Source organism: Numenius arquata, chromosome W, assembly GCF_964106895.1.
Source record: "Numenius arquata chromosome W, bNumArq3.hap1.1, whole genome shotgun sequence".
Classification (NCBI taxonomy): domain Eukaryota; kingdom Metazoa; phylum Chordata; class Aves; order Charadriiformes; family Scolopacidae; genus Numenius; species Numenius arquata.
The window spans coordinates 29,928,667-29,955,268 of NC_133615.1; the positions used below are offsets into that span (position 1 = coordinate 29,928,667).

Genomic DNA, 26,602 nt, shown 5'->3' on the forward strand with positions numbered 1-26,602 from the left:
CATAAGAGGGTTATCATTTTCCTTTATTGTAATGAAGCACTTGTGGCATACAAGGGTAGGATTCTTCTCTCAACATTTACAAACAGTGTAATTCATTTAGTTTAACTGAAGACAGGTTGGATTTATGATGCTGAGTGTGAGGGGTGAAACCTGCAGTGTCCCTACTGGCTCAGCATTTATGATGTTTATAACATTGTTCCTGTGGATTTACTAAAATAATTTTAAATTTTAAAAGAATATTCTCACACTGTCTAGACAAGGCTACACTGGTGCAAATGCAAGTAATAAGTGGATATCATAATCTCAGCCCATGAGAGATATGAGGCAGTTAAAATAATATATAATATTAATCTTATATTCCAGAGCTGGGTGGAAAATAAATAAACTAAATAAAAACTAACTAACTAAATAAAATCCTCTTTTAAGAATTCATTCCCACTCATCTGCCCCAATTCTATCATCAGATGAAACTGTCCTTCAAAAATACGGTGAATAATCATAAGAAATAAAAACTCCTTCTATTCCTCCTGTATCAGCTAGCACCATGTTTCTTTTTCTTCATAGCATGGATTTATTCCATCTATGTAGATTTCAGCATTAGGATCCTGCTGTGTCAGTGATAATGGTTATGTTTCTGAAGGCTGGCTGAGTAACTGTTCAGCTCAACCTACAGAGGTGCATGGTTTTAGAGCGAGGGATCACTGACTCCATGTTTCTATGTTAATGTAAGATGATTCCCACTGATTCGGAGAATGAATGGTTAAAGGTCGTTAGTGTAGATTTAGTACAGCTTGGCAAAGAACAGAGCTCGGAGCCCAGGAGCCCAGCATTCCAAGATAAGGAGCTGGCCTTGTGTATAAGATAGCAGGAACAGCCTGCATGCTAAGGAGGAACCCAATTGTCTGGGTAAAGTGTCCATCTGGTCGGGACCAGTTTCGCGGTTTGGGGTCCAGCCAGCCCAGCATTCTAAGCCAAAGGTAAAAGTACACGGTGAAGAAGACTATGAGCCTTCCTCCAGAAGACCCCGGCCCACGACCACCAGGCGACAGTATGCATGCGGCAAGGGGAGGAGACTTATGATAATGAGTTCCTAGAAATAATTAGAATAGTAATGCCTTTTCTTAGAATTAATTATAATAACCCAGCCCACATTAATGAATATGTATGCTTTTTATCATAAATAGATGCTTGTTTTACGACCCGGTGTGCAAGTTAGGAGGAGAAATCCCCCTTGCACCCGGCGCCGCAATAAACATGCCTGCTTTATAACTCTATTCGAGTTGTAGGGTTTGTTTCCGCACGTCAATTTGGCACCCCAGATGGGACCCCCTCTGTCCGGCTGCGGGACCTGCTGAGGATGGGACTCCTCTGGGCCCCCCCGAGATTTCTCGGGAGGACTCCCCCACTCACCCAGATCACCGCGGGGACAGACAAGGACCATCTACTGCGGACCAGGTATGTTTAGGTTTTTCTTAAGGGGGGGACCTGTAAGTCGTGAGGAGACGTCCTACGCGTGGTAAAGAGTCGGTGTACTTGCCCCAGGGTATGCTCAAGCTTGGGCTAACGGTTGGGTTATGTTTGTGTGGGATCCCTCGGTTTTGGTTTTTGTGTTAGTGTGTGGAATTGTAATACTGTTGGTTACTTGTTGTATTTGTCATAAGGTACCACTACCGTGTTATTGTCTAATATAAGGTGGAAATTATTGTATGAGTGAAATGAGTGATTGAGACGCGGCACTGCTGCGGAGCGAGTGTGGAGTTCTGATCCGCGGTTCCGTGTTCTCCGCGAGGAGAGCGGCCGGAGACGAACGAAGCGTATGACAGACTGTAAAGAAACATTGTGTGAACCAAATATTGAGAATATTGAGTGGCAGTGTCTTGGACATTCGGATAACGTTTGTGATCCTATTTTTATCTTAAAGTGCTTTGCTTGTAATACGGAGGTTTGGGTAGATCAGGAGGACGATTTTTGGTGTCCACAGTGTGGTAGCTGGACTGAGTGGGAAAAGATCGAGCGGGTGGGAGAGTTGAAACAAGCAATCTGTGGAGACATAGCCTACCCCTGGAGATAAAGGTAGCAACAGGGATATAGCTGTACCATTTCCCAGGAGGGAAACAGGAATAACACCCAGGTGACACACGGAGATCAGGGTCACCTCTTAACCAAGGGGGTAAGGAGGACATAAAATGGGCAATAATCAAGGAGGCGAGATACTGAAAAAGAGTCCCCTAGGGTGTATTTTAGCACACTGGAAGGAGATCAGAGGTTCACCAGGTGGCAGCGTGGACAAGAAAACCTTAATTAAATATTGTAATCAATGGTGGCCCCTTTACAAGTTAGATGATCAGGAGAAATGGCCCTTTAACGGGACCCTTAATTACAATACTATATTACAATTAATGCTATTCCTTAGAAGGGAAGGAAAGTGGGATGAAGTCACCTATGCGGACATGTTTTTCACCCTTTGGAACCACCCCAAATATCAGCAGGACTGTGGACTAGTGTCGGAGTGGGAGACGGACCCGGAATAACGATGAGTCTCAATATGAGTATGATCGTTCTCACTTTATTCAAGTTCACACAGAGTATATAAAGACAGACAAGCAGAGCACGCGCTAGCAACAGCTATACGATTGGCTTACAGTCTCTGTTCACGCACCTAGAGCACTCACACAATTAGTGCAGACCTCTTGTCCACGCGCAGCAGATGTTTCTCTATCTCCCGGAGGCAGTACCGCTTATCACTTACTTATCATGTAGCTACTTCTTCATACTTCTGTTTCTCAAGGAGAGTTCACAGCCTCCTCCGGGCTTTCATCCCTATCAAAGACTGGGTTGCTCATTGTAATCAAGTCGTGCCCTTTTTCACTCAGCCATTCCTCCACAGACTAGTGGCTCCACAAGACCCAATGGTGTAATAAGAAAGAAGGAAAAGGAAAGTTGAAGAGATGTTGCAGCAAGTGATATCCGGAGAGAGTTGAGGCTGGCAGAAAGCAGAGAAGCATGGAGACTGTTAAGACGGAAGGAAAGATAAGTGACAGTTAGTAGCGGCGCTACAAGAGAGTAAAGGATTTGGAGATATGAGACCTAAAAGGCCTCTGAGAAGGGAAGGATACAGGTCCAGGCAAAGGGGGACTGACGGGGACCTGGGGAATCTACCCTAGCGGATCCACTGGTTACTCTAAGGCTAGGGAAAAAGCAACAAGAAATAGAATTTTTAGTAGATGCAGGAGCAACGTTCTCGGTCTTGAATCAAGCCCTGACCCCTATTGATACTGATTTTGTAACAGTAAAGGGAGCCACTGGCCAGAGTGAAAAGGCATATTTTCTCAAACCTCTTAGGTTCAAATTGGGAAAGCAATTGGGGATACACAAATTCTTATATATGCCAAGCTCCCCGAAACCCCTGCTAGGGCGAGATTTATTAGAACAATTGGGAGCAGAAATTAAATTCAAAAAAGGAAAAATTGAACTTCGGATAAGAGAAGATCAACTAATTGAAGTACTAAGTTTGGCCCTGATAGGAACTCCCATTACTCCAGGAGTGCCTGAGGAGATTAGAGACCAAATTTATCTGGGGGTATGGGCCTCGGGAGTGCCGGGGAGAGCAAAAAGTGCTTCCCCTATAGTGATAAAACCCAAACAAGGAGCACGACCGGTGAGAGTCAAACAGTATCCCCTCAGGATAGAGGATAGGAAGGGGATCCGACAAACTATAGACCAGTTTATCGAGTATGGGCTGCTGAAAGAATGTGAATCAGAGTATAACACTCCAATATTACCTGTCAAAAAGCCGGATGGTAGCTATCGCATAGTACAGGATCTCAGGGCTATCAACAAAATTGTTGAGGATTTACATCCGGTAGTAGCAAATCCATACACTCTCCTAACTAAATTGGTACCTGAATTGGCATGGTTTACCGCTTCAATCCATTGGACTCGAGTCAAGAGAGCTCCAGAACCCCAATGGACATCAACGCAGGCCGGACCCCTGAAACTTCGCCTCCAACGAAAAGATGAACATTAATGACATTAATAGTCGTCAACATGCCAGGACTTTGTATCTCAGGGGGAGGGACATGGGATATGAATACATATTCATGAAATCTGGAAACATTAGTAAGGGCTACTAATCTGCCAGATTGTTGGGTATGTACTACCCTACCCAAAGGAGAAATGAAATTGCCTCTATATGAGGTGGCAGCAAGCAATTGGAACTGGGCCAATGGAACCTGACCCAAATTTTGTGCAAGAGGGGGAAATGAGTTGAAAGGGTATTGTGAGTACGATGATAATATTTACCCCTTAGGACCCAGATTTGATTTACAAGTGTTGAAAGAAGTGCTTGTTGTGTTAATTAGCAGTAACAATTGTACCTGGGAACACGGGGAATATAGACGCAGGGGGCCGGTGAATAGGACAATAGCCTGGGGATGGAGCAAGTTCATAGCTAAAACTCAGATTTTGCATCAGACTGCGCAAGATGACACCACATTCAAGTTTTCAGACCTTTGGGAAAAGTTAACCTCGTGGTTACCTAACCTGGCTTGGCTTAAACAACTGTTTATCCTTCTAGTAGCAATACTTGTGTTAGGAATCTTAGTGTGTGTGCATAGATTCATAGATTCATAGATTGGTCCAGGCCGGAAGGGACCTCCAAAGGTCATCTAGTCCGACCTCCCCGCAGTCAGCAGGGACACCCCCAACTAGACCAGGTTGCCCAGGGCCTCGTCGAGCTTCACCTTGAATATCTCAAGGGAAGGGGCCTCAACCACCTCCCTGGGCAACCCGTTCCAGTGTTCCACCACCCTCATGGTAAAGAATTTTTTCCTAATATCCAATCTAAATCTCCCCTTCTCCAGCTTAAAACCATTGCCCCTCGTCCTGTCGCTGCAGGCCTTTGTAAACAGACCCTCCCCAGCCTTCCTGTAGGCCCCCCTCAGGTACTGGAAGGCCGCTATGAGGTCTCCCCGGAGCCTCCTTTTCTCCAAGCTAAACAACCCCAGCTCCCTCAGTCTGTCCTCATAGGAGAGGTGCTCCAGCCCCCTGATCATTTTGGTGGCCCTCCTCTGGACCCGCTCCATCAGGTCCATGTCCTTTCTATATTGAGGGCTCCAGACCTGCACACAGTACTCCAGGTGAGGTCTCACCAGAGCAAAGTGGCAGAATCACCTCTCTGGATCTGCTGGCAACACTTCTTTTGATGCAGCCCAGGACATCTAGCATTAGCTAGATGTCTTATGTGTTGTACCAGGGGGACCAAAGATGAATACATTCAATGGAAGAAACATCAGCTCCGTGAACGAGTGGAGTCAGGGAAGTATTTTAGAAATCAGATGGAGAAGGAAAGTGTGTTATAGGCAATTGTAAAAGAATTTACAAAGGTGAAAGAAAAGGGGGGACTTGATTTGGAGAATGAATGGTTAAAGGTCGTTAGTGTAGACTTAGTACAGCTTGGCAAAGAACAGAGCTCGGGAGCCCAGGAGCCCAGCATTCCAAGATAAGGAACTGGCCTTGTGTATAAGATAGCAGGAACAGCCTGCATGCTAAGGAGGAACCCAATTGTCTGGGTAAAGTGTCCATCTGGTCGGGACCAGTTTCGCGGTTTGGGGTCCAGCCAGCCCAGCATTCTAAGCCAAAGGTAAAAGTACACGGTGAAGAAGACTATGAGCCTTCCTCCAGAAGACCCCGGCCCACAACCACCAGGCGACAGTATGCATGCGGCAAGGGGAGGAGACTTATGATAATGAGTTCCTAGAAATAATTAGAATAGTAACGCCTTTTCTTAGAATTAATTATAATAACCCAGCCCACATTAATGAATATGTATGCTTTTTATCATAAATAGATGCTTGTTTTACGAGCCAGTGTGCAAGTTAGGAGGAGAAATCCCCCTTGCACCTGGCGCCGCAATAAACGCACCTGCTTTATAACTCTATTCGAGTTGTAGGGTTTGTTTCCACACGTCAGTATCCTGTATTTTGCTGGGTAGGATACTTGCAATGGAAACCGGAGATGAAGTTTTGAATCCTTTGAAACAAAAAGGGATATGAAGCCAGACTTCCTGGTTTTTTGGCAAGTACATGTTGCTTTGTACTCTTACTGAAAGCTGCCCTGGATGATTCCCATATCCATTGTATTGTATTTTGTATTTGTATCAATTGACTGTATTTTGCTGTCACTGAATTTCACTGAATTTTTTAGAGTTGGAAGGGACCATAAAGATCATCTAGTCCAACTCCCCTGCTGAAGCAGGATTGCCCAGAGCATGTCAGAGCATGTTACTCAGGACTGCATCCAGGCGGGTCTTGAAAATCTCCAGAGACGGGGACTCCACAACCTCCCTGGGCAGCCTGTTCCAGTGCTCACCGTAAAGAAGTTTCTTCTCAGACAGAGAAGACACCTGTGGTTAACATGCAGAAATCAACAGAGGCGAGTATGCCAACACACCTCTCAGAGTTACTACAAGGTCAGGCAGGTGCTAATGGCACCAGGGTGAAATCCGGGGAATTTTCAGGATCCTAACATGGCCTCCTGGTAGATTGCTGGTACTTAAGAGAAATACTGTTATTCTGAACCAGCATTTCTGAGATTAGTCTTAGACAAGTTAATTGTACCCATCCCTGCTTTTCCCCTCACAATAGCCCATTCTTTTAAAACCTGAATGACCCTAACTGTAAAGCAAGAATGTATGTTCCCATCAGACTTACAGGACTGTTGGGCTGCTTAATAATTAACTGGAATAAGCACATTAAAATTCTCACGTCTTTTCATGCAAAATGTCTCCATTTCAGCTTCCACTGCCAGGATGCTTTAGATACTTCCATGGCCTTTTGATGCAAATGTGATAAAGCAGCAACCAGAAAATACTCTTCACAGGGTGAAAGAGAAAATGAACATTAAAAGACTGAGTTTTGCTTTTGATGTTTAAATGATTTGTGGTGGCAACCTCAACTGTGCTTTAATGACTACTTTACCCAATTAATAGATATTTTTGCTATGCTTTAAAAACACATGCTTAAATTTTTATTGGTTTTTAATTTTCTTTTCTGAAGTCCCTGTTGTATTTTCTACACTGCAAACTGTAGAAACGTTGCTGCCCTAAATTTCTTTGTTTTGCCTTGTACAAATCATAAAAGGGTATATTATTTTTGTCTTCCTTCTTCCCACTTAAATATGTACAAGATTTTTTTTGGATGATGAATAGGGAGAGTAAATATATATGTTTTGTGTTACTGATGATAAATTGTCATGCCCTTACACTGGACAGGGTGAGAATAGACTAAACTGATAAAACAACAGACTTAGCTTTCTATGATGCCATAACTGGTTGGCTGGATGAGGGGAGGGCAGCAGATATCATCTACCTTGACTTCAGCAAGGCTTTTGACACTGTCTCCCATAACATCCTCATTGGAAAACTAAGGAAGTGTGGGCTGGATGAGGGGACAGTGAGGTGGATTGAGAACTGGCTATGTGACAGGACCCAAAGGGTAATGGTTAATGGAGCAGGTTCAAGCTGGAGGCCTGTAACCAGTGGTGTCCCCCAGGGGTCAATACTTGGTCCAGTCCTGTTCAACATATTCATCAGTGACCTGGACGAGGGGACAGAGTGTATCCTCAGCAAGTTTGCTGATGATACCAAGTTGGGTGGGGTGGCTGACACCCCGGAGGGCCGTGCTGCCATCCAGAGAGACCTGGACAGGCTGGAGAGCTGGGCAAGGAAGAACCTCATGAGGTTCAACAGGGAAAAGTGTAAGGTGCTACACCTGGGCAAGAAGAATGTCAGGCACCAATACAGGTTAGGCGTGGACCTGCAGGAGCCAAGCTCCGAAGAGAAAGATCCGGGAGTCCTGGTAGACAGCAAAATGACAATGAGCAAGCAATGTGCTCTTGTGGCCAGGAAGGCCAACGGAATCCTGGGCTGCATAGGGAAGAGTGTGGCTAGTAGGTCGAGGGAAGTCATTCTCCCCCTCTACTCTGCACTGGTGAGGCCACAACTGGAGTGTTGCATCCAGTTCTGGGCTCCCCAATTCAAGAGGGATAGGGAACTACTGGAAAGAGTCCAGCGAAGGGCAACAAAGATGATTAAGGGATTGGAGCATCTCCCTTATGAAGAAAGGCTGAGAGAGCTGGGACTCTTTAGTCTGGAGAAGAGAAGGCTGAGGGGAGACCTTATTAATGCCTATAAGTATCTCAAGGGTGGGTTGAAGGAGGAGGGAACCAGACTCTTTTCAGTGGTTCCCAGTGACAGGACAAGGGGCAACGGGCACAAGTTGGAACATAGGAGGTTCCACTCGAATATGAGGAAGAATTTCTTCACGGTGAGGGTGACAGAGCCCTGGAACAGGCTGCCCAGGGAGGTTGTGGAGTCCCCTTCTTTGGAGATTTTCAAGACCCGCCTGGATGCAGTCCTGAGTAGCATTCTCTAAGCAATCCTGCTTCAGCAGGGGAGTTGGACTAGATGATCCATATGGTCCCTTCCAACTCTAAAAAAAAAAAAAAAATTCAGTGAAAAAAAAAAAACCAGACAACGTAGGCAATATTTAAACCACAAGATCTTGATTCTCAGTTCCTTCTTTCTTGCAGTATACACAGTATTGGACTGTGAAGGGATCAAGGACCTTAGTATCTCAAAAAACCTTTGATGTAACTTCCTGAATTGCTCATTGGAGAAAAAAATATCCTTTTTTGGAAGAAGGGTGTGCACACTCCTTCCATGGATTATATGGTCTTCATAAAAAGGGGGAATAAATACCTCTGTGCTCCAACATGGTCTTCAGATCATCTCTGAGACACCTTCAAACTGTCTTATTCTACCTGGCATTTTTAATCATAGAATGGTTAGAGTTGTAAGGGACCTTAAAGATTATCTAGTTCCAACCCCCCTGCCATGGGCAGGGACACCTCCACTAGACCAGATTGATCAAAGCCCCATCCAGCCTGGCCTTAAACACTTCCAGGGATGGGGCATCCACAACTTCCTTGGGCAACCTGTTCCAGTGCTTCACCACCCTCACAGTAAAGAATGTCCTCCTAATATCTAGTCTAAATCTCCCCTCTTCGACTTCAAAACCATTACCCCTTGTCCTGTCACTACACTTCCTGACAAAAAGTCCCTCTCTGGCTCTCCTGTAGGCTCCCTTCAGATATTGGAAGGCTGCTATGAGGTCTCCCTGGAGCCTTCTCTTCTCCAGGCTGAACAACCCCAGCTCTCTCAGCCTGTCTTCATAGGAGAGGTGCTCCAGCCCTCTGAGCATCTTCGTGGCCCTCTGCTGGACCCGTTCCAACAGGTCCATGTCCTTCCTGTGTTGAGGACTCCAAAGCTGGACACAGTACTCCAGGTGGGGTCTCACGAGTGCAGAGTAGAGGGGGAGAATCACCTCCCGCAACCTGCTGGCCACACTTCTCTTGATGCAGCCCAGGATGCGGTTGGCTTTCTGGGCTGCCAGTGCACATTGCCAGCTAATGTTGAGCTTCTCATCCAACAACACCCCCAAGTCCTTCTCCTCAGGGCTGCTCTCCAGCCATTCTCCGCCCAACCTGTATTTGTGCCTGGGATTGCCACATCCCAGGTGCAGGACCCTGCACTTGGCCTGGTTGAACTTCATGCAGTTTGCACGAGCCCATCTCTCAAGCCTGTCCAGGTCCCTCTGGATGGCATCCCTTCCCTCCAGCGTGTCGACCGCGCCACCGAGCTCAGTGTCGACGGCAAACTTGCTGAGGGTGCACTCTATCCCACTGTCCATGTCTCCGACAAAGATGTTGGACAGCACTGGTCCCAGTACCGACCCCCTGAGGAACACCACTCGTCACTGGCTGCCAATTGGACATTGAACCATTGACCACAACCCTTTGAGTGCAGCCATTCAGCCAGTTCCTGATCCACCGAGTGGTCCATCCATTGAACCCATGACTTTCCAATTTTGAGACCAGGATGTTGTGCGGGACAGTGTCAAACGCTTTGCATAAGTCCAGGGAGATGACGTCTGTTGCTCTGCCCTTGTCCACCAAACCTGTGGCAGTATCATAAAAGGCCACCAAATTTGTCAGGCACGATTTGCCCTTGGTGAAGCCATGCTGGCTGTCTCCAATCACCTCCTTATTTTCCATGTGCCTTAGCAGAGATTCCAGGAGGATCTGCTCCATGATCTTGCCAGGCACAGAGGTGAGGCTGACTGGCCTATCGTTCCCTGGGTCTTCCTTTTTTCCTTTTTTGAATATCGGGGTTATGTTCCCCTTTTTCCAGTCAGCGGGAACTTGGCCAGATTGCCATGATTTCTCAAAGATCATGGAAAGCGGCTTAGCAACTTCATCTGCCAGCTCCCTCAGGACCCGTGGATAGATTTCGTCAGGTCCCATGGACTTATGCACCTTCAGGTTCCTTAGGTGGTCTCAAACCTGGTCTTCTCCTACTGTGGGCAGTTCTTCATTTGCAGAGCCCCTGTTTTTGCCTTCCGTGACTTGGGCAGCGTGCTTAGAGCCCTTGCCGGTGAAGAATGAGGCAAAAAAGTCATTCAGTAGCTCAGCCTTATCCATATCCTGGGAGGCCAGGTCTCCCATTTCCTTCTGGAGAGGGCCCACAACTTCCCTAGTCTTGCCTTTGTCCCTGACATATCTGTAGAAGTTTTTCTTATTGTTTTTGATGTCCCTGGCTAGATTTAGTTCTGCCTGGGCTTTCGCTTGCCTGATCTGGTTCCTGGCCACTCGGACAGTTTCTTTATATTCTGTCCATTCTACCCGTCCCTGCTTCCACCCTCTATAGGCCTCCTTTTTGGTCCTGAGCTTGTCCAGCAGTTCCTTTTTCATCCATGCAGGCCTTCTGGCTATTTTGCTTGACTTCTTCTTTTTTGGGATGCACCTCTCCTGAGCTTGGAGGAGGGGATCCTTGAATGCCAACCAGCTTTCTTGGGCCCCTCTCCCCTGCAGTTCTTTCTCCCACGCTACCCTGCCAATCAGATCTCTCAGGAGACCAAAGTCTGCTCTTCTGAAGTTCAGGGTAGCGAGCTTGCTGCACACCCTCCTCGCTTTCCTATGAATCTTGAATTCTACCATTTCATGATCGCTGCAGCCGAGGCTACCCTTGAACTTGACATTCCCCACCAGCCCTTCCTTGTTGGTAAGGACAAGGTCCAGTATGGCTCCTCTCCTCGTTGGCTTCTCGAACATTTGAAGAAGAAAATTATCATTAACACATTCCAAGAACTTCCTGGATTTCATGTGCCCTGCTGCGTTGTCCCTCCAACAGGTATCGGGGTGGTTGAAGTCCCCCATGAGGACCAGGGTGTGCGAGCACAATGCTGCTCCTATCTGTCTATAGAGGGCCTCATCCTCCCTGTCACTCTGATCTGGTGGTCTGTAGCAGACCCCTACTGTAACATCACCTGCCCCTGTGCTCCCTTTAATCCTGACCCATAAGCTCTCTGTTGGGTCTTCATCCATCCCCAGGTGGAGCTCCACACACTCCAGCTGGTCGTTGACATAGAGGGCAACACCTCCTCCTCATCTCCCCAGCCTGTCCTTTCTGAAGAGTCTGTAACCCTCCATTCCAACACTCCAGTCATAAGAGCCATCCCACCACATCTTGGTAATGCCAATAAGATCATAGCCCTGGAGGCGTGCGCATATCTCTAACTCCTCTTGCTTGTTCCCCATGCTGCATGCATTTGTGTAAAGGCACTTCAGCTGGGTGCCCAATGGGGCTGACTTATTAGCTGGAATGGCTCCATTTCCTTCATGCTGTTCTTCAGGTGGCCTTCCTTTGTGGTGCTTTATCTGTGATTCCCAGATTCCTTTTGCCTCAGGAGCCTCTAGTACAGGCCTGATGTTATCACCCCCCCTCCCCCTTCACATCTAGTTTAAAGATCTGTCAATCAACCCTGCAATCTCTTGGGACAGAATATTCTTCCCCCTTTGAGAGAGGCATTTTCCATTTCCTGTCAACAAGCCCAGTGCCATATAGGCCAACCCACTATCAAAGTACCCAAAGTTATGGTGGCGACACCAGCCATGGAGCCATGTATTGACTGATTTGATCCGTCTGCTCATCCCAGCATCATTGCCTGCCACTGGAGGGAGCGACGAAAAAAATCACCTGCACCCCGGATTCCTTTACTAAGCCTCCCAACTCCCTGAAGTCTCTCTTTATAGCTCTTGAGCTTCGAGTCACTGTCTCCTCTGCACCTACATGGAATATGGTGGATAATAATCTGAGGACCATACTAAACCAGGAAGTTTCCTGGTGACATCCTTCACCCGGGCTCCAGGAAGAGAGCAGACTTCCCTCTGAGGAGGGTCCACCCGGCATATTGGGCCCTCTGTTCCCCTCAGGAAGGAGTCCCCAACAACTATAACCCTTTGTTTTTTCTTAGAGGGTGTGGTGGTGATGCAGGGTATATGCTTTTTTGGCTTAGGAGTCATCTGTGTTATAGGGTGCTCCTTACCTACTTCCTCACTCGACTGGCCATTCTCAAGCAGAACCTCGTATCTGTTCCTCAGAGGTACTTCACAGGACGAGGTAGGTAAGGTGGGAGGTTGCCTGGTGCCACGACCACGAACCTGCTTCCACTCGCTCTTTTCATTTACTCTTTCGCCTTCAGCCTGACCAAGGGTGCATACAGGGGCTCCTGGACCCTTGCTGCCTTTCTCCCTGTTATCCCTCAACCTTTCAGGTTCTTCTTTCAGCTCTGCCACCAGGCTGAACAGATCATTGATCTGTTCACATCTTATACAGCAGGTCTCACAGCTATCATCTGGTACCAGTAAAAGGTCCTGGCACTCCCTGCAGCCTGTGACCTGGACAGCTGCATGTTTCTGTGGGAGGTCCGTCTGGGTTCCCACATCCATTCTGTTTAGGGTCGAGCGCATGACCTTCCTCTGGGTGGAGACCATGGCTAAACTCCTACCAAGGGGGGCGATGATCACCAGGAGGACTCACCTGTCTAGCCGACAGAGCTCTGGGTTCCTCCGTGTGTGCCCTTTGCCACACCACACCCCACACCTTGCATGCTCTCCCCACCGGTCGCTGTGCTCCTGAGAGGCGGGGTGGGGGTGGGGGTGGGGGAGTGGTTCCGCCTACGCCGCCTCAGCAGCCCGCCCACAAGCTTCCGGGTTCTGGCAGGGGCCAGTTGCTTTTACTGGCTTCAAAAGCCCTCAAAAAGAGCTCTTTGCCGGTCCTTTTAAGGTTGTTTTTGCTGCGATCCCTTCCCGCAGTGCTGCTTATCTCCACTGCAGCTGATCTCCTCGGCAATACCAGCAGCAATACTAAAAGTTTTTCTTGTTGTATCTGTAAAAGACCTCAAGAGTCCAGAGAATTCAGGGAAAAAGAAATAGACAAAATCCCTGTGGGGACTTTAAGGCTTGATTTATGAAGTCAGATTAAAATAATCGAATCCATATAAATCAACTAAACAGGGCCTAGAGGAAAGCATGGTAATGTTCTGAAAATATCCAAAATGGTGTAAAATATGTGGAGTGAGAGGGATTACTCACGGGTCACAAAAAGAATAACAAGTGATGGGATGAGATTAGGGAAGGGGACATTTCCACTTGATAAAGTCTATTTATCCTGTGCAACAATCTTCCAGTGAACAGAGTGAAGACAGCTATTCTGACTCATTTATAGATGGGCTGAACAATACATTAATAAATGAGCTGTAAATATCTTCATTTCCTGAGTTAGAAGGAAAACTGGCCAGATCTCCTAGTGGAACAGGCATTTTACCTCTCCAATGTGTATGATTCTATCACACATGGTCCCTTTCAATTATCAAAGCATCCCATGCTCATTTCGGCAACATGACTCCCGCTTATGTCAAAGGGAGACTCAAGATTAAAAACCCCAGGAATCACTTTAAAAATGCAGGAATTAAAATGATTTATCATTTCTCCACTAGAGAAAGCAATTAACCAAAAATGAGACCTCTTCACATTTTCCTTCAGCAGGGCTTATCCCCAGCACCCAAAAATAAATATTGAGGCCAGATCACAATTAGCCAAGAGCTTCTGAAGGTGAAAAAGAGAAAAGCAGAAACATGTTTTTAACCATTAAAGAAATTAAAGACTTTACTTTTCTAGGGAGAGTGTGATTTAAGGGCTAATCAGCACCATGGTCCTACACATTATCTAAGAAATTGGAAATTACTGGCTACTAAACTCAGCTCTCAGAAACTCCAGGGGGAATCTCTTAAAGACCCCTGATAACTTTTGAGTCTAGGCTTGAATGTTGTTCTCATTTTAATTAGAAATTCATCATGTGTGCATTCATATATATGCTTGCATTTGTATATATGTTTATTGCTGTATGTGCACATACTTACACACATACTTAGTCTCCATATGGATGCACACAAATTAGAGAATATATAACTTTTCATTCTAATTGCCTGCTTTTTTCCTTGTCATGTTAAACAGATTATGCTCTCTATGCTCTATTTTCCTTTTGCTGTGTTGGCAAAGACTTACAAATGCCTTATTTGCTTTCTTTTATCTCATTACATTATTCAGTGGTTTTCAGTACACATACATTCAGAAACATCAGCAAATAACTTACTTTCAAAGAGATTTAAGAAAAGCAGGCATATTTGTTAAAGAAAGAAGCATAAGACTGACTCAAAGCATAAGCAAATTAGTTGCTTAGGGCAAAAGATTACCAAAGATACTAAAATGGCTACTCTCCCACTATATTGCTAATGCCAGAAGTCACCAAGATCTCCATACCTACAGCTGTCAACAAATAAAGTTAAGCTGACAGCTAAGGTAGAAGGAGCATTTGAAGAACAATGCAGTGCCAAGGTTGGTCGTTAGTTTGCTTTTGCCTGCCTGAGTTCTGAATAATCCCCTGGAAATGCCCAATGCTCTCCTCTGAATACCAAGGGAAAATATAAGGTGAATCTACCTTAAGGATTTGGTAAGCTAATGATATGAATGTGCTTCATGTCAGTACTTGGATTCTTGCTGTAGAAAGCTGAGAGCACTGATGGTGCTGTCTGAGCCGATTCCCTCCAGGGGAACCAAGGAAAAAGGTGCTCACCACAGCACTGTCTAGAGACCACCTCTTGTAATATGGTTGCTTAAGTCCCCAGCAGTTAATTCTCTCTGGCTTGTGTGGCACATAACCAGGACTGGCACCTGGCACAAATTTCAGTGCTGATAAAGTCACAGTATGGACTCAGAGCTGTAATGGAATGGAAATTCTGATTACATATGGGCATATCTTTCTGCCATGAGGGTGATCCAACACTGGAACAGGTTCCCAGAGGACTTGTGGGATCTCCATCCCTGGAGATATTCAAAGTTTGAACAAACAAGGTCCTGAACAGCTTAAGCTGGCCCTTCTCTGAGTAACAGGTTGGGCAAGATGATCTTCAGCGATCTCTTCCAGCCTGAACTGCTCCATGATTCCTTTATTTGTTAGCAATGGCAGAAAATAAATTTTTATGGATCTTTAAACAAATGGAGCTGAAAATAAACACAGAAATTGACAGTTTAAATGTACGCAGCACTGTTTTCTGACACTGAGGCCAATCGGCACAGAAAAAGCTATGTCCATATTATTAAATGCTTTTCACCTTCAAAAGAAGGTGGATGTGTGAAAACTGGTCCCTGGTTTGTGCTAAGCCCAAAACATATCCGTACATTGGGATATCTCAAGTCGGATGGTTCAAAAGTGTGTTGGGGACCACTATTAAAATTTAATTTTACAGCCAATTGACTTCTAGTATCCAGAAATATTCCATGTAACTGTTTAATTTATTAGCATTGATGCCAGAGATCTGTATATACCCAAAGTAAATGTAGAAAAATATTTACACTCCTGAGAATTATCACAGGTAAGGTATCTGGATTGCTAGTCTTCCTAGCATTGTTTTTGTTTGTTTGTTTGTTTGTTTCTCAAAAAAATCCCACCTTGAAACTGGGATGTTCCTTTTCTTTCCCCACTGTAAATTGTAACCCACAGTTACGTGGTAGTACATGTACCTAATGCTCTTAAAGACATATATAATAATGTTTACATGTAGACTTGCTCTGTTTTATTAGTGCAATTGTTATATATGGGGGGAGGGTGACTCTAGAACAAAAACCTTTTTGTCAGGGATGAAAGAGAAGTAACAGTGTTTACTAGGCAAAGAGCTATGTGCAAGTATTTCATATTCAGAGAGGGTCACTTTTAAACAGCTAGGTTTTTTTTCTCCACACACTTAAGGGTATTTTCATAGTTCCTCACTATTCTTTTCCCCCATTATAAGTTTTGGGGTTTGATTTTGTGCCTTTCCTTTCCTTTCCTTTCCTTTCCTTTCCTTTCCTTTCCTTTCCTTTCCTTTCCTTTCCTTTCCTTTCCTTTCCTTTCCTTTCCTTTCCTTTCCTTTCCTTTCCTTTCCTTTCCTTTCCTTTCCTTTCCTTTCCTTTCCTTTCCTTTCCTTTCCTTTCCTTTCCTTTCCTTCCCTTTCCTTCCCTTTCCTTCCCTTTCCTTCCCTTTCCTTCCCTTCCCTTTCCTTTCCTTCCCTTTCCTTCCCTTTCCCTTCCCTCCAGAAGAATTAATTTTTGTTTTAAGTTCACCAAATCTCAAATAAAAATATACTCATGTCTGGGTAATTTGTTCTTGGTTTTTATGTTCTTTATCTGTCAATGTAACATTGAAGAACAGATTAAAAAGAGGGGAAATTGAGCAACTGGGAGGAAAGAAGTGCAAAACTATGAAAAATGTAAAATATACTTAACTTCAACTTTATATATTTCTCATCCTTCTGGAACAATCTTATTTTATTAGCCTCATATAAAGCAAAAAGCATTTATAAGCAGGATGTACATAAGAATATGGACACAATCAGCTGTTTGATACAAATGAGGGTGTACAGAGAATTCCTCACTGAATATAATATGCTATTTTAATTATGGTTAGTGATGGCAAAAAGTGCTGCACTGGCCGTTCAGAGCAGTGAATGATTTGTTTTATCTACGAAATGTAATGTTTCTTTCTCATCATTGCCTATTAAATGTAGCCATAGCTATTGACTCTGCTTTAGCAATTTCAGACTCCTTGACGCTTCTCCAGAGGAACTTATCTCTTTTGGCATGGATTGAAGTCCACTGAAGAGTTTTTATATCTCCCAAAGAGGCTTCATTGCTACTGATCTGTGCTGGATTTCAACATGTGACCTCAGGGTGACTGTTTCTCCAAGCCATCGCTCTGGTGAGCCTTACTTTCAATAAGGGTTTTTCATATTGAAATTAAAACAGGTTACCTCATGAATGAACATAACATGAAACAAAAAATAAGCATAAGGAAAAAAAATGTGGGTTTATGGTTGTTTTTTTTTAAAGGGACATTTTTGTTTCTATTATACTAGTATAAGCAGAGTGTTGCTCCAATAGAGGCAACAGAATTTCTTTTGATCCCATGTAACCGAAGTCAGAGTTCTGCCTTGTAAGGTCCCAGTCCGATTGGTCCAGGAGGGGTTCGCAATGATTCCGTGGGTGCGATTAAGACACAAACGAGGTCAGATGTTTTTTGCTGTAGCTTTACTACTGTTACCTGAAAATAATGCTAAATGGTGATAGAGAAAAGGCAGAGGTATAGGAAAGAAGGAAAAGAGAAGCAGTATTACAGAGCAAAGCAAGAAAGGTCACCACCAGCAGGTCTGCTTCGGTCCGCGCCACGTGACAACTTGAAGGTCCTCCGGAGTCAACAGCGTCCTGTTGATCCATGATTCTCAGGTCTCTCGAGTCGTAACGATGGTGAGGGTTGACGGTGGTGAGGGTCCCATTTGCAGTGGGAGGCAATGGTAATTTATAGTCCCTGTCGACTCATGGTTTGACCGATTAATGTGAGTTACCTGTGCTTGTCCAATTATTTTCCAACACGGTTGCTGTGCGAGCCCCCCTTGCCTCTGCCCTCTGGGCAGTGCTGGGGCCTGCACGGCAGATGAGTTGCAGACAAGTTTCTTGGGGCAAACAAGATATAGTTGTTTTGAGAACCAAGGACGTACCTCCTTTGATGTTATATCATGTACACAGGTGGTAGATATCTTGCAGCAAGCGAGCTTTGAGACATCCTGTTTTCTGTCAGGTTCTCACGTCCAGTTTCTCACATGCCTGCAGATTGCTAAATAAACAGAATTAATGGAAAATCCAAGTGCTGGCTTCTGCTTTTCTCAATGGCAACCCATAGATGCTAAAACATATAGAATATTAAACATGGAATGGATTTGCTAAATAGACTATGCGCAGCACAGCTGAAACAATTCACTGATCCAGACAGCGCACGCAGAAAAAAAGAATGAAGAAATCCTATACATCCTGATGCCTGACATTCTTCATTTGGAGACAGAAAAAGGTTTTTTCCCAAAAGACAGAACTGAGAAGGATATATTCATTACACTGTTGAAGTAAAAATCATTCAGCAGAAAATATAGGTAGTATGGCTGATGAACAAACAAGTAGATTCTTACTTTTCTTTTTTTTTTTCTCCTAACCAGTACATTATTTCTTTTTACCCCTTAAGGGCATAAAAAGAACAATACAAATTCCTACAACCAAAAAATCAGAAGCAGACAAACAAAGAAACAAAAATTTCACATTAACTGTGTTACTGTATCACACTGACAATATTATACGGACTTTAGACAACCTGGGATAAGTTCATAACCTCCCCTTCAGAATCAATCTGGATAGCCACTAAAATAAAATAGCATTACAGTGCCATAACAATGACTTTATGAAAGGGATTACATAGTATGAACAGTCATAACTCCATCTCATTGGAAATGACGTTTTCAATCTTTCAGAAGTAGAAGTAGTAATGCTGAAGTAACACTTGGGTATTGCAACATACAGAAATAATACTAAAAGAGAAACAAACATATCTTGAGGATAGGTGATAAGTTATCTATGATCTGAAGCTGATAAAAATAGTTCTCAAGTATACTGCATGCATTGCATTTACGTGTTCTGGAGCTGCTTTAAAAAAGCAGGCAAAAGCAGCTTATAGTCCACTCTATCCAATTTCTTGTATCCATCTACAATATGTGCTGGATATGCAATGGCTGAATTTACATGCTGGATTTCTTTATGGAATTTTAAACTGCTGTTCACAAAGACTGTTGTTTTATCTTAAAGGAACTGCAGGTGCATATGTTGGATGGTAAATTCTTTCATACTCAACCCAAATCTTTTCTTTAGTGTCTTTTTACATAAAGCGCCCATCAGGGCTAAATCTAATCTGTTTTTTCATCAGCAACTGTGACAATCTGCTGTGGTGGATGGTAAGCCAAAGATACTTTCAGCAATAGTTATCGAGACTAATAACAATCAAGAATGCACTTACTTTGCAGAACTAAACACAACTCTTGGCTATTCCAGGTCTTGGCAAAAACAACTCTCTAGATGAAAATGGTAAATAACTAGACTACAGAAGATTACGGCAGGAAGCATTTGCCATACCAAAGTCAAGTTTGAGTCCAGGTTTGAGTTCCTTGATGGATGCCAAACATATGTTCTTAATAACACTTCATACCTGCAAATAGTAATATGTGGAGGAATGGCTGAGTGAAAAAGGGCACGACTTGATTGCAATGAGCAACCCAGTCTTTGATAGGGATGAAAGCCCGGAGGAGGCTGTGAACTGTCCTTGAGAAACAGAAGTATGAAGAAGTAGCTACATGATAAGTAAGTGATAAGCGGTACTGCCTCCGGGAGATAGAGAAACATCTGCTGCGCGTGGACAAGAGGTCTGCACTAATTGTGTGAGCGCTCTAGGCGCGTGAACAGAGACTGTAAGCCAATCGTATAGCTGTTGCTAGCGTGTGCTCTGCTTGTCTGTCTTTATATACTCTGTGTGAACTTGAATAAAGGGAGAACGACCATACTCATATTGAGACTCATCGTTACTCCGGGTCCGTCTCCCACTCCGACATCTGGTAGCAGAGGATGCCCAGAGATCCATGGCTCAGCGGGACTGAGTTCTCCGAGTCTGCGGTAAGCAACTAGAGGAGGGGAGTGGGAAACCACGGCTGGGAGAAGACAATGGTGCGAGGTGGCCTCTCGCCTCCCAGGCGCAGTGATGCAAGTAGAAGCTGCGGCCACGCTACTCGCTGGAATCCTCTCTAAGAGAGGGAATGAAGTACCGGCGAAACTGTTGATAAAGTTAATTAAATTAGGACAGCGATGGGGTCATTTTTCTGACACACCTATGCTGTTTTCTGTTTCGGAATGGCGGGATTTTGGAGGGACGATGTGGCAAAAAACAATCGAGGGGGATGAAAAAGAGGAGAAAGAGATAAAAGCCGTCCGTGGGTTGTGGCATACTGTGCTAGAGACTTTAAAAGCGATGAAAGCGGAGCGGGAAGTAGCCTGTGCAGCTGCTCAAATGTTAGGTCCAGGAGCGGCCGCCTTAAAACCTGAAAGTAAGCCTGGACCTATTGCGCGGTTCTTTGGGCTGCCCGCGGTAAAGGGAATGACCGGGACTGTGTGTAAAACTGTTGCTGAAATTCGAGCTAATGAGGACTCTGACCCTCCTGAGAAAAGTAAAGACTTGCCGCTGAACCCCTTGCAAAACTCGGGAAAAGCGGAAGTGACTGATGCGAAACCAAAACAGAAAAGTAATGCAAATGCGGAAGCGCCTCCTCAGAAAACTCCAGCAGGGGAGGGGCCTGAAACGTCTACTGATCTCATCGATTTGGGAAGAGCAGCGTGTCGGCCTCTGCCCACAGCACCGCCTCCAGCAACTCCGCCTCCCTTGTATCCACCGTTACCCTCCTCCAGTGATTCGTCTGGTCCGCCAACTCCACCTGCCGACAAGAGTCGTAAACTGTCCACAGACAAAATGTTACAGACAGTGTTAAGGCGGCTCGACGAGTTAGATTTACGTGTGGCGAGGAAGGATGATAACATGCCTCCATGGCTAGTGAATCCCTCAACACCTCCGAGAACTACACGCCGGAATGGCATTATTAGAGACGCTATATTAGAAGGACAGTGGGGAGCAGCCGCTAGTCTGGGTGGAACTCCACCTCTCGCGTGTCCCGTCATACATGTAAACAATACTGGCAAATGGGAACCACATGATTGGAAAATTTTACAACAAGCTCGCACCACCATCTCAACTTATGGAGTAAAATCTGAGGCTACCTGACAAATTGTCAGCTGGATTTTTTCTGCTGATCTGATGTGTCCATATGATTGTCGTAACCTAATGAGACTGTTGCTTACTCCAACACAATATTTGTTGTGGGAGTCCTCCTGGCAACAACGAGCCATGAATGAAGCAGCTCGAAGACAAGGGGAGGGAGACCCCCTCCGTGGAGTCATGGCAGAGATGTTCACAGGGCATGGAAAATTTAGTGACTTGCAAGTACAGTTGACATTTCCAGCAAACCTATTACAGCGATCGGCGCAACTTGCCCTAGAGGCGTTTCTCGGCCTCCCAGGATCTACTATTCCGTCATTTGGTACCATGATGCAAGGAACTACAGAAAAATATAGTAACTTTGTTGACCGACTGTGGGAAGCAATCATGAATCACCCTGATTTAGATGACAGCAGCAAACAACAGATGTTCAAAGTATTGGCTTTTGACAATGCCAATAAGACCACCAAGCAAATTCTAGCCAGTCTACCAAAAGGAGCAGGCGTTGAAGAAATGTTATTGAGAGTAGAAAGGACTGAAGCTCAAAAACAAAGCACCACGGTCTATCATAGACTCCAAGATTCGACCACAAAAAACCGAGCTCGCAACTCAATTGCGCACACTGACTGATGTCCAAACCCTGCTTGGAGACATTCAATGGGTGCGGAACTGTGTTGGCATCTCCAATACCGACATTGCACCCTTAACAGAATTATTGAGAAGCAATCATCCAGCCAACGGCGTTACTCTGACGGCGATGCAGCGAGCAGCACTACAACAAATTACACAAAAGCTGCAATCGACGTGGTCATCTCGACGCATTTTAATGTTGCCAGTGTCTCTGATAATATGTAATGGGAAAGATTCACCATATGCAGTCATTTGTCAGTGGCAAAACAAAAAGGGGGAACTTGCCTCTCTCTTCTCTTTCTTTGGTGATGCCACTGACAAATGCGAAGGGAAGGTAACAAAAGAGAATGTGTTCAATGTCTTAGAATGGGTGTTCTTAAGTGTACAACCAAAAACGAGCATTCAAACGCAAACTGAAGCAGTAGGTGAATTGATACGAAAAGGAAGATCACGAATCATAGAAATCAGTGGTAAAGAACCAGAGGATATTAGCATACCTGTTAACGCTGTAGATTTAGAATGGTGGCTGCGTAATGACGCTGCCATGCAAAAGGCCTTGTTAGGCTACAGTGGGAGAGTGCATTCACAACAGCCACAAGGGAAATTGTGGCAAGTTCTAAAAAGAAATCAGTGGCTAGAAAGACCCAAGGTACAGAAAGACCCATTGTCAGATGGTATCACTGTATACACAGATGCGGGCAAACGCTTGCGGCGTGCAGCCTGTGTTTGGCAGGAAAAAGGTCAATGGTGTCAGCATATCATAGAGGGACAACCTCGAGATTCCCTTCAAACATTGGAACTAACCGCAGTAGTTTGGGCCTTGAACAATTGGTTAAGCACTCCCTTGAATGTAGTAACAGACTCATTATATGTGGCTGGAATAGTGCCATGCCTGGAAGACGCTCTACTTAGAGAGACAGCTAATCCTAGGCTGGGGAATTTATTTATTCGGTTGCGATCTATACTTGACCAAAGAACAGCTGCCTGTTGTGTTATCCATATTCGTAGTCATCAGCTAGACCTTGGACTAGGCCAGGGCAATCAACTTGCTGACAGCCTGGTTAGTCCAGTGTGTCATGTGCCTCCTATGGATAAATTTCAGCAAGCTAGGCAGAGGCAGACAATTTAATTTAACAGAAAATGAGGCTCGAGGCATTATCCAAGCCTGCCCGAAATGTGGAAGCCATGGCCCAGGAATAGGGTTAGGAGTGAACCCAAAAGGATTAAAGGCATTAGAGTTATGGCAGATGGATGTCACACATATCCCAGAGTTTGGTCGCTTGAAGTATGTACATGTGACCATTGATACATTTTCAAAAATGATCTGGGCAACCGCATTGCCCGGAGAAAAGGCACATCATGTATGTAAATGCTTGCTTGCTTGCTTTGCTGTATTAGGAGTGCCTGAATGCATTAAAACTGATAATGGGCCTGCTTATGTTAGTCAAAAGGTTAGAAAGTTTTTGCTAAGATGGGGGGTCGATCACACGACAGGGATCCCACATTCGCCTACAGGACAAGGATTAGTGGAACGCACTCATCAAGTATTGAAGGACTATCTAGGTAAACAAAAGGGAGTAGAGACAGATGCTCAGCAAAGGCTACATCGTGTGCTCTTTACGTTGAACTTTCTCTGTCTCATGGGTGATCGAGAGGAACCGCCAGTGATGATTCACCATCAAAACCTTAAGTTCAATAGTACAACAATACTCCCGCAACTCAAAGTGATGTATAAAGATCCAGTCTCTGGAATTTGGATGGGGCCTGTTCCTGTTATATTTAATGGTCGAGGTTATATGTGTGTCTCCACAGATTGCGGTCCAGTGTGGGTGCCCAGTCGAGCTGTAAAACCTGCTCTGACTCGACATGATCCGCCTGACAACCAAGATGTTCAAGATCCTGACCCTGGGGATATTGATCCCGGCGGTAATGACCCTCCACAAGATTGAACCTAGGGAAAACATGTGGGTCACCTGGGTGAATAAGACAGGACAACAAGCCTTTTGTCTATCGCTTGCCTCTGCTACAGAGAGCCTTTTCGGACATGTTTGATAGGAGTGCCTGGTTTTAAGGTAGAAGACTTTAGCAAGTATAGTAAGCAGAACTGCACTAATTCCCAGAGCGTTAGTAATTGTAGTGCCACGCTCCTTAATAGCTTGAATGTTACGCTGCCTTGGGACCCTCAAGAATTAGAACTGTTAGGATCAATGAGAATTGGAAATGTCTCCCAGAACTGGACTCAAACCTGCAGAATTTTTGGAGGACCTGCCTTTACTGGCGTAAATTATTATCGATCATTTAATTGGATGGGGTGGACACACGTCACTCCAAAAGCAAACTACTATGACTATAGATATAAAGGTGCATTTTGTGGCACAAATGACACATCAAAGCAAGGACTGGGAGCCCTTGGGGTTGGAACGAAAGGGGAACAGCAAATTTGGAACAATGGTACCCCAAAAGCCTTGCCGCCAGACGTGTTTTTGATATGTGGTGACAGGGCATGGCAGGGAATTCCGAAAAATGCAATAGGTGGTCCATGTTATCTTGGCAAATTAACGTTGTTGGCCCCAAATCAAAACTGGTGGAAAAATGTGACCAAGGGAGAAAACGCCGCACGTACGAAACGGGCGGTCACGGGTCTCCCACCAAATTGCAATGATGAAGTTACCTTGCTCAATCCCACTGAGAGAGTGTTTTTATCCTTGTTTGTACCTGGGGCAGCAGCAGGCAGAGCTTTGAAGGAGATAGGACGGTTAGCTTGTTGGGCTGAAAAACAAGCTAAAGTCACCACTGAGGTAATAGAAACTCTGTTAGGAGATCAAAATAGCTTACGCCACACAATTTTGCAGAATAGAGTGGCAATTGACTTTTTGCTATTAGCTCAAGGTCATGGTTGCGAGGATTTTGAAGGCATGTGCTGTATGAATTTGTCCGATCACAGCGAATCAATTCATAAACAGTTGCAGTGGTTAAAAGAGCATGCAAACAAAATTCATCAAAACCATGGGTTTTTAGATGGGTGGCTGACTAACTTGTTTGGGAATATGCCACAACAGTTAGTAGGCTTGCTTGTTGAAGGCTTGCGCATTATAATAACTCTTGTGATTATAGGTCTATGCTTATGTTTAGTGCTTAGTTGTATTAAGAGAGCTATGTTAAAAGTAGTAAACCAAGCCTGGATTGCTCAAAAACAAAAAGGGGGAATTGTGGAGGAATGGCTGAGTGAAAAAGGGCATGACTTGATTACAATGAGCAACCCAGTCTTTGATAGGGATGAAAGCCCGGAGGAGGCTGTGAACTCTCCTTGAGAAACAGAAGTATGAAGAAGTAGCTACATGATAAGTAAGTGATAAGCGGTACTGCCTCCGGGAGATAGAGAAACATCTGCTGCGCGTGGACAAGAGGTCTGCACTAATTGTGTGAGCGCTCTAGGCGCGTGAACAGAGACTGTAAGCCAATCGTATAGCTGTTGCTAGCGTGTGCTCTGCTTGTCTGTCTTTATATACTCTGTGAGAACTTGAATAAAGGGAGAACGACCATACTCATATTGAGACTCATCGTTACTTCGGGTCCGTCTCCCACTCTGACAGTAATAACAATGAATCACAGAATCACAGAATCACAGAATCACAGAGGTTGGAAGGGACCTTTTAAGATCATCTAGTCCAACCAATGAAAAAAAAAAAAAAAAAAAAAAAAAAAAAACCAAAACAAACAAACAAACACAACACAAAATAACAAAAACAAAAACCACCACACACGCAACCCACACACACACCACCACACCACCCAACACTAATCCATATTCCCAAGCACTATGTCAACTCCTCTCTTGAATACCTCCAGGGATGGTGCCTCAACCACCTCCCTGGGCAGCCCATTCCAATGCCTGACAACCCTTTCAGTAAAGAAATATTTCCTAATATCTAACCTGAACTTCCCCTGGCGCAACTTGAGGCCATTGCCTCTTGTCCTATCATCTGTAACTTGGGAGAAGAGACCGACCCCCGCCTCTCTACAGCCTCCTTTCAGGTACTTGTAGAGAGCAATAAGGTCTCCCCTCAGCCTCCTCTTCCCCAGACTGAACAACCCCAGCTCCCTCAGCCTCTCTTCGTAAGACTTGTGCTCCAGACCCCTCACCAGCTTCGTTGCCCTTCTCTGGACCTGCTCCAGCACCTCAATGTCTTTCCTGTGGTAGGGGGCCCAAAGCTGGACGCAGTACTCGAGGTGGGGTCTCACCAGTGCCGAGTACAGGGGGACGATCACCTCTCGGGTCCTACTCACTACACTGTTCTTGATACAGGCCAGGATGCTGTTGGCCTTTTTGGCCACCTGGGCACACTGCTGGCTCATGTTCAGCCTGCTGTCGACCAACACCCCCAGGTCCTTTTCTGCCAGGCAGCTCTCCAGCCATTCTTCCCCAAGCCTGTAGCGCTGCCTGGGGTTGCTGTGACCCAAGTGCAGGACCCGGCACTTGGCCTTATTGAACCTCATCCCGTTGGTCTCAGCCCATCGATCCAGCCTGTCTAGATCCCTCTGCAAAGCCTCTCTACCCTCCAGCAGATCAACACTGCCACCCAGCTTGGTGTCGTCTGCAAGAAATGAATGAAATGAAAATATTGAATGAAAATATTTTAAATTAACTCCCCTGGGTGCAAAATAAAAAGTCTTCTGAAGGAGCAATGTGTTACAGCGAACAGTCCATCATTCCTGCATCCACATCAATGAATCCAAGGTTAAGGTCAAGAGTTTGGTCCTAATTTTCATAACTCCATAGAATTGGTCTGAAATAGTACAGATACCCTCTTGACCTCTGTAAGCATAACATGATAGAGGAGATGGAGC

At 45.0% G+C, this 26,602-nt stretch overlaps 1 protein-coding gene across 1 annotated transcript; it reads left to right on the plus strand.

Annotated features, from left to right (window-relative positions):
- Positions 1-1,205: 1,205 nt before the first annotated feature.
- On the plus strand, positions 1,206-25,301 carry LOC141476706 (uncharacterized). Its single transcript, XM_074165512.1, has 3 exons — positions 1,206-1,455; positions 17,025-17,191; positions 19,360-25,301. Exon 3 carries the CDS (start codon positions 20,060-20,062, stop codon positions 21,128-21,130), a length of 1,071 nt encoding a protein of 356 aa, XP_074021613.1. The 5' UTR covers positions 1,206-1,455; positions 17,025-17,191; positions 19,360-20,059; the 3' UTR covers positions 21,131-25,301.
- Positions 25,302-26,602: the final 1,301 nt, after the last annotated feature.

Bases quoted from the DNA above. Each gene is read 5' to 3' on its own strand.
- LOC141476706 (XM_074165512.1), top strand. From the start codon at position 20,060: ATGCAAGTAGAAGCTGCGGCCACGCTACTCGCTGGAATCCTCTCTAAG.